This window comes from Bactrocera dorsalis, chromosome 5 (assembly GCF_023373825.1).
Source record: "Bactrocera dorsalis isolate Fly_Bdor chromosome 5, ASM2337382v1, whole genome shotgun sequence".
Taxonomy (NCBI): domain Eukaryota; kingdom Metazoa; phylum Arthropoda; class Insecta; order Diptera; family Tephritidae; genus Bactrocera; species Bactrocera dorsalis.
The window spans coordinates 48,133,611-48,148,855 of record NC_064307.1 but is presented as its reverse complement, the minus strand read 5'-3'; the positions used below and the strand labels follow the sequence as shown (position 1 = coordinate 48,148,855).

General features: G+C 33.8%; 2 protein-coding genes and 1 long non-coding RNA gene across 3 annotated transcripts; 1 reads left to right on the top strand and 2 right to left on the bottom strand.

Annotated features, from left to right (window-relative positions):
* Positions 1-4: 4 nt before the first annotated feature.
* On the bottom strand, positions 5-768 carry LOC125778911 (uncharacterized). Its single transcript, XR_007423018.1, has 3 exons — positions 305-768; positions 109-247; positions 5-52 (listed from the first exon to the last, which is right to left on the bottom strand). It is a non-coding gene; the product is annotated as an uncharacterized LOC125778911 (long non-coding RNA).
* A 502-nt stretch (positions 769-1,270) lies between these two features.
* LOC125778907 (uncharacterized) lies at positions 1,271-2,731 on the bottom strand. The gene is made up of 6 exons (XM_049458530.1): positions 2,591-2,731; positions 2,435-2,524; positions 2,264-2,364; positions 1,983-2,195; positions 1,762-1,918; positions 1,271-1,685 (listed from the first exon to the last, which is right to left on the bottom strand). The coding sequence occupies exons 1-6, from the start codon at positions 2,655-2,657 to the stop codon at positions 1,570-1,572; spliced, it is 744 nt and encodes a 247-aa protein (XP_049314487.1). The 5' UTR covers positions 2,658-2,731; the 3' UTR covers positions 1,271-1,569.
* Positions 2,732-8,206: 5,475 nt separating this feature from the next.
* LOC125778908 (uncharacterized) lies at positions 8,207-9,093 on the top strand. The gene has a single exon (XM_049458531.1). The coding sequence runs from the start codon at positions 8,434-8,436 to the stop codon at positions 8,992-8,994; it is 561 nt and encodes a 186-aa protein (XP_049314488.1). The 5' UTR covers positions 8,207-8,433; the 3' UTR covers positions 8,995-9,093.
* Positions 9,094-15,245: the final 6,152 nt, after the last annotated feature.

Genomic DNA, 15,245 nt, shown 5'->3' with positions numbered 1-15,245 from the left:
AAGTAACAGCAATTGTAAGAGTTGCTTCGCGGCACAACTTTATGCCATGAACCTAAAATTATCAATTTCTCTACAATCTTATTTTCATTGCGGATTTATAATTTTTACCTTTCAATGTAATCCTTTTGTTGAATCACCCTTTGTTTTGAGGACTGCATTACATTTTTCCTCTTCCTTGTTTATATTAGAAAATAAAACCATGTTGACGATTTGTCGTCTCCTTTTTTTGTGTGCTTTATAAATGATGCTAAGTGAATGAAAAATTGTTATTTCAACATTTATAATTAAAATATTTAGTACTTACATTCCATTTTTACAATTTATACAATTACCACAAGTGTTAGTTTGTAAAATGCAGTGCGGTTGATCGTATGCTTGGCACATGCTACAGCTTGCCAATTAACAGCTGATCAAACCAGTGCTGTAACTTTGATCAAACAGTGTTGTAAAGTACTAAATTCTTACTAATTGTTTTTTGGCAATGTTCATCTATTGTAAATACAACTTTGTTTATGAAAAAATAATAATTAACAGTGTTTAAAAAAAAGGACAAAAATCCCGAATATCCCGGGAAATTAATTTTAAATCCCGGGAGGAGTTTTAAGTCCGGGATCCCGTGATTTCGGGAGCCCGGGAGTGGGAGCTCTATTACATATGTATGTACATAAGGTGCTGAGTCTTTCGACCGAACATCTCAGTGAAAAATGTTTATTTTAGATTCCAAAGCATTTTCCTTTTTCTGTGGCATGATTTATGTACACATACTTATACATATGTATGTATATGTAGTTATATTCGTATCAATAAAATTATAAGGTAAGTATAATTTTATTGATACGAATATAACTACATATACATACATACATAAATATACCCAGTTAGAACAGTGCCGGTCATGTTACCTAGTGACATGCCGGTAACGCGTGCCGGTTTAATTGTCACACTTTCCTATCACGTTCTTAAGGGCGAATCAAAAAAGCTCCCAAAACTTTTGTATACATGTGATCTTTTATCACCTTCTCGCTTACATATTTTCTGCTACAATAAAACTATATCCTCGCTACTCACACTTTAGTTAAATTTAAGGCAAACGGGGAAAACTGGTTCCAGGAAAGCGCGACGCTGCATGCTATACTAGCCTAGTGGTTAAACGCACGGCTTGGTATTCCGTGAGACTCGAGTTCGAATCTCAAAATAAAAGATTTTTTATTTTTTTTTTTTATTTTTTTAATTTTTAATTTTTTTTTTTCAAATTATTTTTAACAAAAATTACATTAAAGTTTAAATTAAAATAAATATTTCATTATTAATTCAATTCCTGCTTTGCAATGCTTTCTTAAAATCTAGTATGTATTAAAATATTTAAATATTTTTATTAAAATATATATATTTTTTTTTTATATTAAACTGATGGCTTAACCGCTAGTGCTATATACATATATATTAATTGTAATTGTAATTAATTACCTCTTCAATTTATAATAATAATAATAATAATTATTATTATTATTTTTAATAATATCATAAATACATATATGTACATAACTTTTTATTAAATATTTAAAGGGTTCACTCCTCAGTCTTCCTCTTCCTGTAAATTCTTTGTTTGTGCCTATGGTGGCTCATTTCAATGGCTTTTCTAACTTGTTTTTCGAACATTGCCAATCCATACGTTATGAATGAATCTATAAAAAAACATAATGAAAATTACAAATTAAAACAAATAATTGTAAGTAAAATTAAATAAAAAACAGAATTTACCGTATAAAATATTGGAAACCAGCAGGAATTTGGAGAGAGGTTGCTTCCCACCCCTACCGTCCCAGTTACATAAATAAAGAAGTTCATCAGTGTACAGACTTCGCAACACATCATGTACACTATCTGAAGTACCTTTTATCCTCAAAACGAATTGTTTCTGTAAATAAAAATAGTATGTAAAAACTGAATTGTTTATTGAAAAAAGTTTATATATTACTTACCGTTGTAGCAGCAAATTCGTCGCATTTCAATTTTTCGTCCATTTCCAAAGCTGCAGCAAGCGTATTTAATGGTAGGGTGGAAGCAATTTCGGTTTGAACGTTGTCGACATCTTCACCAGTCATTCGGCATACCGATTGATGAATTTTGCGGATGAGGACCTTGCATTCACGAACCGTTTTTTGCTGCGCCATTTCTTCACTTTTATGAATAATCTGAAAAAGAAACAAAGAGACATGTAGAGAAAAATAATAATGTATGCATATAAAAACTGTTCACTTACATTTTCTTTTAAATGCTTATCGATTTTAGTTTCCAAATCGCATACCCTCGTCGTCAAATCGTCAAGCTGTTTGGAAATAGAGGTTAAAATGTCAATAACCTCTGGAAAAAGGTTGGAAACATAATAAATTAAACAAATTTAAAGAAATAAATTATATGGATGTTAGATTACCGTTTCCTTCCACAGGTCGTTTTGAAATGCTGACCTCTGTATTGTAGCAACCAGACGTGTTAAACTTTTTACGCTTTGATGGTAATTGGTCTACAATAACAAAAACGTAACAATATATTGAAACGAAATTTTGTAAGTTTACATTTATTTACATACCTTTTGCGGGAGTTGAAGACGTTGTTGGATAATCCTCCAAGTCAATTTCGTCAAATATATTTTCCATCTAATTGAGAAATAAAAATTGGCAGTATCAAAGTTCTTTTCTAAAAATTTAAGAAAATGTAATAAAATGAGCCGAGAAAAATATATGTACATAAATACTTAAAAATCCTAATTTGAAAATAAATGATGTAGAATGGGTATAAGGAGAAACTTTCCCTCATGTGGAATAGAGAAATATTTGTAAACTATGTCGTCTTTTTTGATTTTAAATACCTTTTTATCTAATTTCTTCGCTACTGAAATACCTAAACCCGATGACGATTCTAAAGGTTCTTTAAAATAATTTTCAACATCTAAAAAACAATGTGCAGATACCATAACGCAACCAAATTCGTCTGACATACTTAGTTATTACTTTTATGGACCCTAATTTTTCATTAAAACAATAAGAATCTTTTTCTTTTTTAAATTCTATATTAAATAAATTAATTTTTAAAGTTTTGTTGGGTTCAATGTTTGTATTAGTTCTTTTATCAAGTCTTAAATGCAATTGCTGAAGGATTTTATTCGGTTTATTTCTAAGTTTTTTTAAATATTGTATATGGTTTTCAAACTTATAGGCTGAAAACTGATCCAGAGGACCGAATTGCTTAGTGTAGTCAGTTAAATGCAGTAAACCATGCACGTTATAACTAACTAAATGGTCTCCGTATATATTCCCAAACAAATCAACGAATTCTTGTAATATTTGTTGGGCAACGTCAGCTTCAGTACTATATGATTTTTCACATGATAACAGCCTTATTCCTGCGTGCAATAATAAAAAATGGTAGTAATGGTCACTACTAATACAATCTTTTAGGACAAATATGCCTATATACAATAAAAACTGCCTAAACTCTGTCGCTTTCCAATTGCGGATTTCATCTAAACTTCTACTTATCCTGCCAAACTCAGAAGGAACTAAATTAGAGAGAAAAGTTATTTTTTCGTTAATTTTGCTTACATTTATATTCCCTTTTTTAATTAGTAATTGAAGCAACTTTTTACATACACCAAGATCTACAAGATGCATCGGGTCTAATGGAAATTGGGAGACCATATTGAAATTAGCTAATTCTAAAATGCTTTCTCTAAATTTAAATGGATTAATATAATGTGATTTATCAATTCTATTTTTAAAAGACAAGTCAGTTCTTAAGTGATTAACTCGTTTTGAAAAACAAACTCTTCTCTCTTTGTATTCTCCGATTTGATCGCATTTCGAACAGCTGTTTTTTCCAGTGTGCGATTGCACACCTGTGACAAAAGCTCGAGCGGGAGAATCACAGCAAAATAAACGAATGTTAAATTTCTTTTTAACGGAAGAAGAACCTACCTGAAGGCCGTTTTCTTTTAAATAAGCTACTTCTTCACAAAAGTCTTTTAAGAAATCGTTAATATTCCAGGATTTTACTGTTCCAGAAAAACATGCTACTGTAAATGGCAATTCGTTTGGAAAATCAACGATGGACACTAAAATTGGCCATAATACCTTATTCGAATTTTTGAATAATCTGAGACCATCTATTCCTATATCAAGTACAATGCTATCTTTTATTTCAAGGTGAGGAAATGAATTTTTCTCAAAATAATTTTGAATTCCTCTATATAAAAACGCGCCACTTGGAATGGTTTCAATATTACCCTTTTTTCTACTTGTACCTAATAGACTTTTTGCTGTTAAGGGCAAATCCACTAAACCTATTTTTCGCAAGGTTTGAATCAAATCAGTCACTGTATTGTGGGACACTCTATTGCGTAAAGCCCAAGCTTTTATTTCTTTGCATTTATCATTTTTCACTACAATATTCACATTGTCACTATCACTATCAATGGTATCTTGGCTATCATAATCATTTAAAGATATATCTACGGAGCTCAATTCTTCCACATTTGAATCACTATCAGAATTCACATTAATACTACATATTTTGGCAAATTTGGAGGCACTGACATTAAAAGCCTTTTTTTCTCGGCTCATGTAAGCACTAAATGTATTTTTTTTCATATTAAAATTTACTCCGTTTACTCACCTTTTCAAATTATATATGTACCACTTTTATAATCACGTTTTTAAACACTTTTTTCATAAAATAAACAAATTTACTTATAATACAAATTTTTCACAATTTAACACGCGTGCCGAATTTCTTTTTCTTTGAATTTGAATTTTCGCAACGAATAAACGCAAGAATGATAGAAAAGAGATTACTCATTGCGCAGGTCCGTTATACTAAACATACAATTCTGACGTCACACGGCGCAGTAAAAAATTTGACAGCTATAAACTCTACTACTCTAACATTCTTGTTAACAAGCAATATTTACTTGCTACTCATGCCATTTCACGAAATTTATGAGCCGTGTGACGTAGATGCGCAGAACGCACAAAATTTGAACTCGTCATTGCGCAATCTTGTTTCTATCATAAACGAATGTAAACAATCATGGTATCATGTTGTATACTTTTACATGCATCGTTTTCCATAAACAGTGGCAAGTCCGAAATCAGTTTGTCTTCTTTTGTTTTGTTTTTATAGAAAAGATGTTGTGTGAAGAGCTTGTAATATAAAACAATCAAAAGACACAGCGGATAGACTCTTTACGCAACTAAATGATTTGTGAGGGTGTGTTAGTAATAAGTAAAAATTGTGTAAATGTGTGGGAGTTTCGGTCACGCAGGTTTTGCTGGGATTAGCTTATGGATTCCGGCCATGCAACGCTTTCTCACTTGTACGAAAGCAAAAGTCCAACAAAAGGATTGACTTAATATAGGACAGATGACGTCATATTTATAGTAAGGGCGAATGCTAAATTGACAAATTTCAAACAATCAAAAAGATCCTAAGCCATTGTAAAGTAAATGTACTCAACAATACTCAGTTTTAATTAGAAGCTGATCGGTAATTTTCTTGATTTTTTGTTGAGTTAAGATGTCAGCAATGTCGTTTAGAGAAAAACACGTTTAAAGTTTCACTTATATATATTTATAACTGCGAGCAGCCGCACTTTAGAACCTGCCATTCAAAGACTATTCAAGATACGACCTTGTTGATTTCACAAGATATTTTTACACACATAAATTATCGAGAAAGCAAAAAAAAATTTTCTTTGAAAATGTCACACTGGTATAGACCCTTAGATTTCTACAAAAGACATCTCCCTGGTTGATATCTCCTTACTCTTAATTTAATGAAAATAAAGTAAATATATAAAAATTCGATAATATCTAAAATATATACATTATATGTAAAATAATATAATCATATTTCAATAATGTGTAGAATAATTTCCTTTTCCTTAGTAACCTAAAGAAACTTTAGGTTGCAGCAGGATCTCGGAAGTAGCAGTATTATCTCTCACATTTAAAACAACATAGCGGCACGCTAAGAAAAATGATTAAGTGGTATCAAACAAACTTAATAACAAATTTGGTCAATGCGATTGCATTTTGTATTTCGCGAAGTGTTGGAATTATAATATAACCTCCCTGATTGCTCATTAATTTATGATTTTACATCTGCCACATATGGCAACTTTGAAATATATTCCCGAAAATTCAGTGTCTGTTCTTCTCTATTGTGTGCGTTAACTACATGAAGTGCAACCACATGCAGACACCCACACCCAATGACGGCACACAGATACGCTGTGTGTTATCGCAACTTACTCTCCTCTACAGTGCTGCCAGAACATGCGGATCTAAGATATATTTATACTGGTTTTTATGTCTGTATGAAGACTATATGTTATTACTATTGGATGCCGAAGTTTAAATAAGAAGCTTTAACCACAAAAAAACTGTTCAAGGATCTGCGTTTATACATATGTAATCCCTTACTTCCATAGGTATATAATTAAGAAACACAATTCCACCGAAATTATTGAAATATTTCAATAATTTGGTCAGAGTTTCAATTACCAAAACATAGATAATCTTAGCAAAGTAATTTAGCCAACGTGTAATAGCCCTGACAGACGACAGCGCTAATATGCTTTAGCGGGCTTAATTCACATTTACTTGCGCATTTGACCCATGTTAATGCATGTTTGCTATTTTTTGACAGATGTCGGTGAAGTCTGCTGTCTCCTTTGCGTTTACAGCATCAGAGGTAAGCAGTTTTATATTGCTAATTAAATTATATGCAAGTATATTAACAAAAACAAATTTCAATATTTTTAGATGGCAGAAAATACACAATGCGCAGTTTGCTATCCATTTTTCCAATACTCTTAACTTGTTCGCACACTTTTTCCGCATTACAATCAATTATTGCTTTTAATTTCACTCTATTATCTTTTGACGTAGTTAATAATAAACGATTTTTTTTCGTGAAATTTATATTGATTTTCCAAAAATACCAAAATTTCTATTAATAATTTATCTTATTCATTTTTATTTCACTTTCTTTTATTAAATAAACAAATTTCACTATCAGCTGTCTAAATGCACAAGTCTGCCGTCTATCGCCATAAAATTTCAATGCGCATTAATTTTGCTCGTCTGTCAGGGCTATAAGCGCCACTTTAAAGTTGAATACGAATAAGTTCTACTAAAACTAAGAACTACAGTGTAAAGGTGTATTTGACTTCATTCTTTTCTAAGCTTATTAATCAACCATTTACTTACGAAATTATGTTTTTGTTTTTTTCCAAATAGAATAAAATGGCAATGCTGCTGCTGATCACAACGCGACACATGCAAAATTGGTGTAGCTGCCTGACGAGCGCAACAAATTTGTCTCCAGTTGGAATTATTGTGAGTGAATGAGAGAATAGTACTTACTCTGAGAAATCAGCAAACAAGTTCACTCTCCATTGTGAGTAATCATGCGGTAAACAAAAGGCTTTATATCGGAGAACGCTTCGCAACAACTTTAGTTACTAAAGTTTAGTAGACAAGTATACACAGACTTTTAAGTTAGTGATTGTGGAAAAAAAAATTATCGTCAAGTTTTTATAAAGCAACGAAAATGCAAAGCCCGAATTTCATATTTTCGCTACTTATAGTTGTAGTTGTAGTAATTATTGGGTTATTATATATCGAGCAGCCTGAAGCACCCATTAAAAATAGTCCGACTAATGGACAAAGTGACAGTACCACGAATAAACCGATAAATAGTTTTGAATTAAACAAGGATTTAGATAAATATGACAAAAAACAATCTTGTAAAGTGAAAATCAATGGCGATATGCTCGACAATTCGCCAATTCTTACGGAACCCAATCAACTTGAGTACATGCAACCCAATTCAAGTGGTGAAATTGTAGTGCCCCATGGCCATTGGTTGAGTTTCCACTGCGCTGATAAATTTGCAGAGCCGTACGGCGGACAAACTCTGCAGGCGCAATGTGCCGGCGATAAAAATTTTTTTATTAACAATGAAAAAGTCAATTTCTCAAAGATCAATTGCACTACCATATCAATACCAACACCAATACGAACAGGGTTTTGCTGCAGCGGCGAAGGCACCGAATTGATTATTATCGGCAACGAAATTAAATCCAATGGGTCATGCTACACGATACCAACAATGCAAGTGTGTTTTGACAAAATTCTCCAAATACCTCGTTTCGTTAAACGCATCCTTACTCCTGCAAGTATTCACCGCCAAATAAAAGTAAAGCGTAAAAACTTCACTTCCGATGATTTCTTTGGTGGTATAGACATTGACCATTTTTATAAATTATCCGAACAAATTAAGGCACTCAGGCGCCAAATTGGAGAGAATGCTTTGATTTACGTGACAGAGGAAAATCGCCTGACCCGTGGCCACTTGGCTCCCAAAGCTGACATGACATACAGTGGCCAACAAAAGGGCACTTTTCATCATCTAAATGTAATGCCACAATGGGAGTCCCAAAACAAAGGTAATTGGTCGCACCTTGAGGATGACGTCCGTCAGTTCACTCATGACAGTAATAAGACCCTAATCTACTATACTGGTACCTGGGGTGTTTGCACTTTGCCAGATGTTCTCAATATACAACAGGAGTTATACCTAGGGGACGATAATAATGTCATACCAGTGCCGAAACTGTTTTACATTGTTGTTATCGATGCTGACTCCCGTAAAGGAATCGCTATCGTTGGGGTGAATAACCCCTATCTGAAAAATGATGAACTGAAAACCGGAGGATATCTGATTGCGGAGGATGTATCAGACGATGTTGATTGGATTAAATGGGATAGGAAAAACATCAAGAAGGGTGATCGTTGTTGGAATAGGAAAAACATCAAGAAGGGTTATTGCTACGCCGTTTCAGTACCAGACTTCGTAAAGGTTGTGAAAGATTTGCCGTTGGTTGGCTTAGAGACGTCCGGAATTTTGGGTTTGAAGGAATTGTCCATCTAGGATCAGCATCTTTTTTTATATTATTATAATCTCAATAATATTTTTTTAAAAACAAATTTATTAAAAAAAAGAAATTAGTTTTATTCTGTAGTAAGTGCATCTGCTGTTTTATTTGGAAATTATTGAACGGTAAGACTAAGTTCTAACATTAATGTAAAAATATTTTTAGCTGACAAAATGCGATGAGCGTGACAGTGGCGCGTGAACAGAGCTGAGCGTTCAGTGAAAATTATGCTCAGAATATAGTAATATTTGTGGTTAATGTGCAAATAAGAGTTACTTTTTAAATATTTCATATGTTCGATAATATAGTATATTATAATTTCAGAAATGAGTATGTAGATATGCTATATACATATATATGTGTATATATGGCATACTATCATAATATTCTAAAAAACTTAGTATATTACAATGATATTATATGTAAATTACATTTCATTATACCCTGAACCGGATATATTAAATTTGCCACGAAGTTTGTAACACCCAGAAGGAAGCGTCGGAAACCCAATAAAAAAATATATATAAATGATCAGTCTGTATATATACGAACTAGTCCCTCAATTTTTATACTCTCGCAACAAAGTTGCTAAGGAGAGTATTATAGTTTTGTTCACATAACGGTTGTTTGTAAGTCCTAAAACTAAAAGAGTCAGATATAAGGTTATATATACCAAAGTGATCAGGGTGACGAGTAGAGTTGAAAACCGAATGTCTGTCTGTCCGTCTGTCCGTCCGTCCGTGCAAGCTGTAACTTGAGTAAAAATTGAGATATCATGATGAAACTTAGTACACGTATTTCTTGGCTCCATAAGAAGGTTAAGTTCGAAGATGGGCAAAATCGGCCCACTGCCACGCCCACAAAATGGCGGAAACCGAAAACCTATAAAGTGTCATAACTAAGCCATAAATAAAGATATTAAAGTGAAATTTGGCACAAGGGATCGCATTAGGGAGGGGCATATTTGGAGGTAAGTTTTTTGGAAAAGTGGGCGTGGCACCGCCCCCCGCCCCGATTTTTGTACCTATCTCGGAAGCTACTATAGCTATGTCAACCAAATTCTATAGAGTCGTTTCCTTCAGGCATTTCCATATACAGTTCAAAAATGGAAGAAATCGGATAATAACCACGCCCACCTCCCATACAAAGGTTATGTTTTTTAAAAATTGAAAATGGGCGTGGCGTCGCCCACTTATGGACCAAAAACCATATCTCAGGAACTACAAGACCGATTTCAATGAAATTCCGTATATAATATTTCTTTAACACCCTAATGACATGTACGAAATATGGGTAAAATCGGTTCACAACCACGACTTCTTCCAATATAACGCTATTTTGAATTCCATCTGATGCCTTCTCTGTATAATATATACATTAGGAACTAATGATGATTGCGGAATAAAACTTTACACAAATACGGTATTTGAGCTGAGGTATCCCTTGTGGGAAAATTGTCGTGAACGGACTATAAATTTTCAAGGTCCCTGATGTCGAACACGAAGAACTCAGTGCCTAACCTAATTTTTCACCGAAAATATCGGTAAATCTCTCAGAATTTAATTCTAATTAATTTTACAGCAAAATAAAAAAATATGTAAATGACGGATAATGAAATCTCGATTATCACTTTATCATGCGAGAGTATAAAATGTTCGGTGACACCCGAACTTAGCCCTTCCTTACTTGTTAAGATATCGTTTTGAAATTTTGCAAACGTCATTTTCTTTTCAAGAAGCTTCTTATTTGTCGGAACGGCCGATATCGGACCATACAAACTGAACGATCGGAATCAAGGGCTGGTATGGAAAACTTTTGCATTTGACAAGATATATTCACGGATAAATTATTTTCTAAGGCAACAATGTAATCTCCGAAGAAATTGTTCAGATCGGTTATCTACAGCATATAGCTGCTATACGAACTGATCGATGGGAGTCATATGCTTGCATTGGAGACTTTTGCAGTTAACGAGATTTATTCTGCAAATTCGTCGCTGTTTATTCTCTAAGGCAAGAAGAAATTTTGCAGGTTGGATAACAAAACCTGACATTCAAAATCAACAATTCTTATGTGACAAGTGTTCATGAAATTTAGCATCGATTATTTCTCAAGATATCACTTTAACCTTCAAAAGAATTAAGGTTCGACTGCCGTACAAACTGACAAATCAAAATCAAGTTCATATATGGGCAACTTTGGCTAAATATTATCACAAAATTTGACATGAATTACTTTTTTCATTAAATAGCGAACCAATTTTCTCCGCAATGTTATATAGTTTGTAGGTGTAACGGAACTAATTAATAGTTTACATTATTTTTTATATTGTAATCAGAATTAACCACTATACAAATAATATATTCTAAACAAATCGGTTATTATTTTAATTACTTTCCAATTTGAGCTTTCAAAAAAAGTAGTAAGTTATGACGTAACTAACTGAGACAACAAGTTGAAAATTTTGTTAAGAAGACGTAAGATAAGAATAAGGAGCAAACAAATTTTTTTTAATTTGCCATAAAATAATTAAATCCCTAATTTTTCCAGACGCATAATTTATTATCTAATATATAAAATTTTCATGTCACAATGTTAGTTACCGTACTCCTCCGAAACGGCTTTACCGATTTTTACCAAATTTTATATCCATATTCAGTAGGACTGAGAATCGGCTACGATCTATTTTCCAAATTGGACAATTCCAAAAAGTATCTTTTTTTCACCACAATTTTTTTTTTTTTGTTTTTGTTTTTCAATATTTTGATTTATAAACTAGCTGACCCCGCAGCCGTTTTCCTGCGTGAAATTACATACATATGTGTTTTCAAATGAAAAGAAAGTTAAATTTATCATTTCTTTTATTTTCAATGTAACGCAGCTTGATAAACAACATTTTTTGGTTTCTGTTCCGGTGCGTAAATGTACAGAGAAGATAGTTTTCCAACTCAAGCAGCAGCTCAAAATGTATACCATACACTTCTAACGACTATCCTTGTGTCCTGATGATTGTCATCTCAAATGCTATTTTTACTGGAAACGGAATCCGTTTGAACTGAAATGGCAAATCGTGAGAACTCAAACAAATTCGCAGAATCAAGCATTCTGCCCCCTTGTATTCGATAGGTGCGTCACAATCAGTCGCGTTCCATTACACAGTTTCGGCGCTTGTAGATTGCGAAGCATAATAACGACAGATCAAACTTTGAGATGCAAATGATGCGATGGCATACCAAACAATTCTCCCGGAATTTGACTTCCGGTATTTTTGGCAGTTAACATTGCGCGTACCCTCAAGGAATCGTAGTTAAGATAATTTGGCCAATGTTCGGATAAACATTCTTGATGAGTTCATCTTTCGTGAATCGATAAACGGCAGATGGAATTGATATCAAACCACTGGAAGTATCAACCGGAATTTATCCATATTCAATTTTTAGATGCAAAATGTCTTCAGCAATGTCATTTTTGTTCGTATCCCATAATAGACGCGGATTTGAAGGCTGATATGTCGAAATGATTATCGTGAAAACTGTGCGAACTTCATTTGCATTCCAGTGATTATCATTTTCCAGCAATTGTAATTGCTAGCTTGCTTCTCAAAATTTTGCACACACCGTATCATTCACAGTACGCAATGACTCAAATGATGAACCGCGTACATTTATCAATAGCAACCGAAGGTAGAAACAATCGTCGTTTTTCGGGTGGATTGTGTAAATTCATCTTAATGCATTAGTTGATAACACACCTGGATGTCCATTTACTGGTTGGCCTTGCTTTCTGTGTAATTATTTCTTCAACGATGCATTCCATGCATTATATCGAGGTATTTCCGAATCTCCTCGCAAACGGATCACTGACGAAAGTTGAGCAAAAACTCGTAAATGTTAATTTTGTTGCTGGCGGTGTTTCCATTGGCTGTACTGTATTCTCTGGGTTGAAATACACTCTTTGGCCATTCTCCAAATTAACTGCGAGACGCACAACAGTCGGAAAGCGCTACAAAGCGCTTTAGTGCAGTTCACGTATCAACCGTATCGTTCAAGACCAATAACCGCCATGTTGCTTCCTTTGGTGACGTACTTACAAACGTATTTTATTGATTACACCAAACTGCAATACTCAACATTGATATGCGCTTTGAATATGAATTAGACAATAAAATACTTCGATATTCACTCTTCTAAATTGAAAGCTGAATGTTCTGCCATCGTCTAGTCAGCAACGTCGATAAAGTGGATATCCATCACTTCTAGTTTGTGTTTCCGAAAGAAAAGCACGTGGATAGTGTTTGGTGCATTTATTGTCAGACATATAAATCGAAGTGGGATTGTGGTATCCGCAAGGTCCATTAACCTTATTAGTTTTTATAATACTGGATCTTTCTTTACATCAGGAATTTCAGCAGAAATGATTTCATCAATTTGATCTGGTGTAACTACCATCCAAAAAGGAATGTGTGCGTGGGGCAAACGTCTCTTTTGCCACTCAACAGAGTACATCTAGCATCTAATAGCACCATATATACGTTGCTTCAAGATAAAGTCCATCGAAGCTGTTGCTTGAAAAGTCTTGCTGTGACATCGTGACGATCGCTTGCTGATTGACCTCGATCCATAATACCGCACGTATGCCATCGCTTCTTGGGAGTACTTGGTCAAGTGCCTTGCGCTGCTAATCAAATGGCAAAAAGAACACCGACCGATATTTCAAATTTCAATCTGTAATTGATCACTTTGTGTGCAACACACATAACATTTTCACTGAATAATTTTAAAAAATTTTTGAAGCAAACGACAAATTTGAATGATTCAAATAATTGAAAAACAAAACAAAAAGATTGAAAAAAAATTTGTATGGAAAAAATTAACTTTTTGAAATTGTCCAATTTTCCGACTTTTTCTCACGAAAAGCATACAGGTTTTTTATTTCCAAACCTTCCGCAATCCACACAGAGCATTCTCTGAAAATTTCATCAAGATTGGTTCAGGCGTTCCCTTAGCGTTACTAACAAACAAACATTCATTCAAAAAACAAAGTTTGTATGGAAAAAATTAACTTTTTGGAATCGTCCAATTTTCCGACTTTTCCTCACGAAAAGCATAGAGGTTTTTTTATTTCTAAACCTTCCCCGATTCACACAGAATATTATCTGAAAATTTCATCAAGATTGGTTCAGTCGTTCCCTTAGCGTTACTAATAAACAAACATTCATTCGTTTGTATGGAAAAAAGAAAAGGGCTGTTTTTAGGGGGTTTCCGGCAATTATTCGAATTTTTCTTGCCGTAAAAACCATCTTTGAGCCTCAACGAACATTTTAAAAAAAGAATTGGCAAAATTGGTCCAGGCGTTTTTGAGTTATGCGCTTACCAACACATTTTGCGATTCATTTTTATATACATACTAGCTGACCCCGCAACCGTTGTCCTGCGTGAAATTATATAGTTTGAAATAAAAAAAAAGTTAAATTTATCATTTCATTTTTTTTTTTTTTTTCAATGTAACGCAGCTTTATAAACAACGTTTTTAGGTTTATGTTCCAGTGTACAGAAAAGATGGTTTTCCAACTCGTGAGCACGCCACGGCCGTATGAAAAACATAGCATTTCTTTATTTATGCCGGAATACATTTGAACTGAAATGGAAAATCGTTAGAACTCAAAGGAATTCGTAGAATCAAGCATTCTCCCCTTGTATTCGGCGCATGAGGATTGCAAAACTTAATAACGACGGATCCTACTTTGAGACGCAAATGATGCGGTGGCATACCAAGCCTGTCCAAAGAATTTAGAAATACCACTGGCGTCGTCTTCATTGCGAACTTCATTTTCATTCCAGTGATTAGCGTGTTCCAGCATTTGTAATTGCTGGCTTACTTCTCCAAAACTTGCCCATATACCATTCACAGTAAGCAATGACTCAAATAAAGTTGAACCGCGTACATTAATCAATAGCAACCGAAGGTAGAAACAATCGTCGTTTTTCGGGTGGATTGTGTAAATTCGTCCTAATGCATTAGTTGATAAGACACCTGGATGTCAATCTACTGGTTTGCTTTGCTTTTTGCGTAACTATTCGACGATACATTCCATGTATAATATCAAGGTATTTTCGAATAGAGCAATGTTCTCACAAACGGATCACTGACGAAAGTTGAGAAAAAACTCGACAATGTTAATTTTGTTGCTGGCGATGTTTCCACTGGCTATACTGTATTCTCTGGGTGGAAATACACCTTTTGCCAT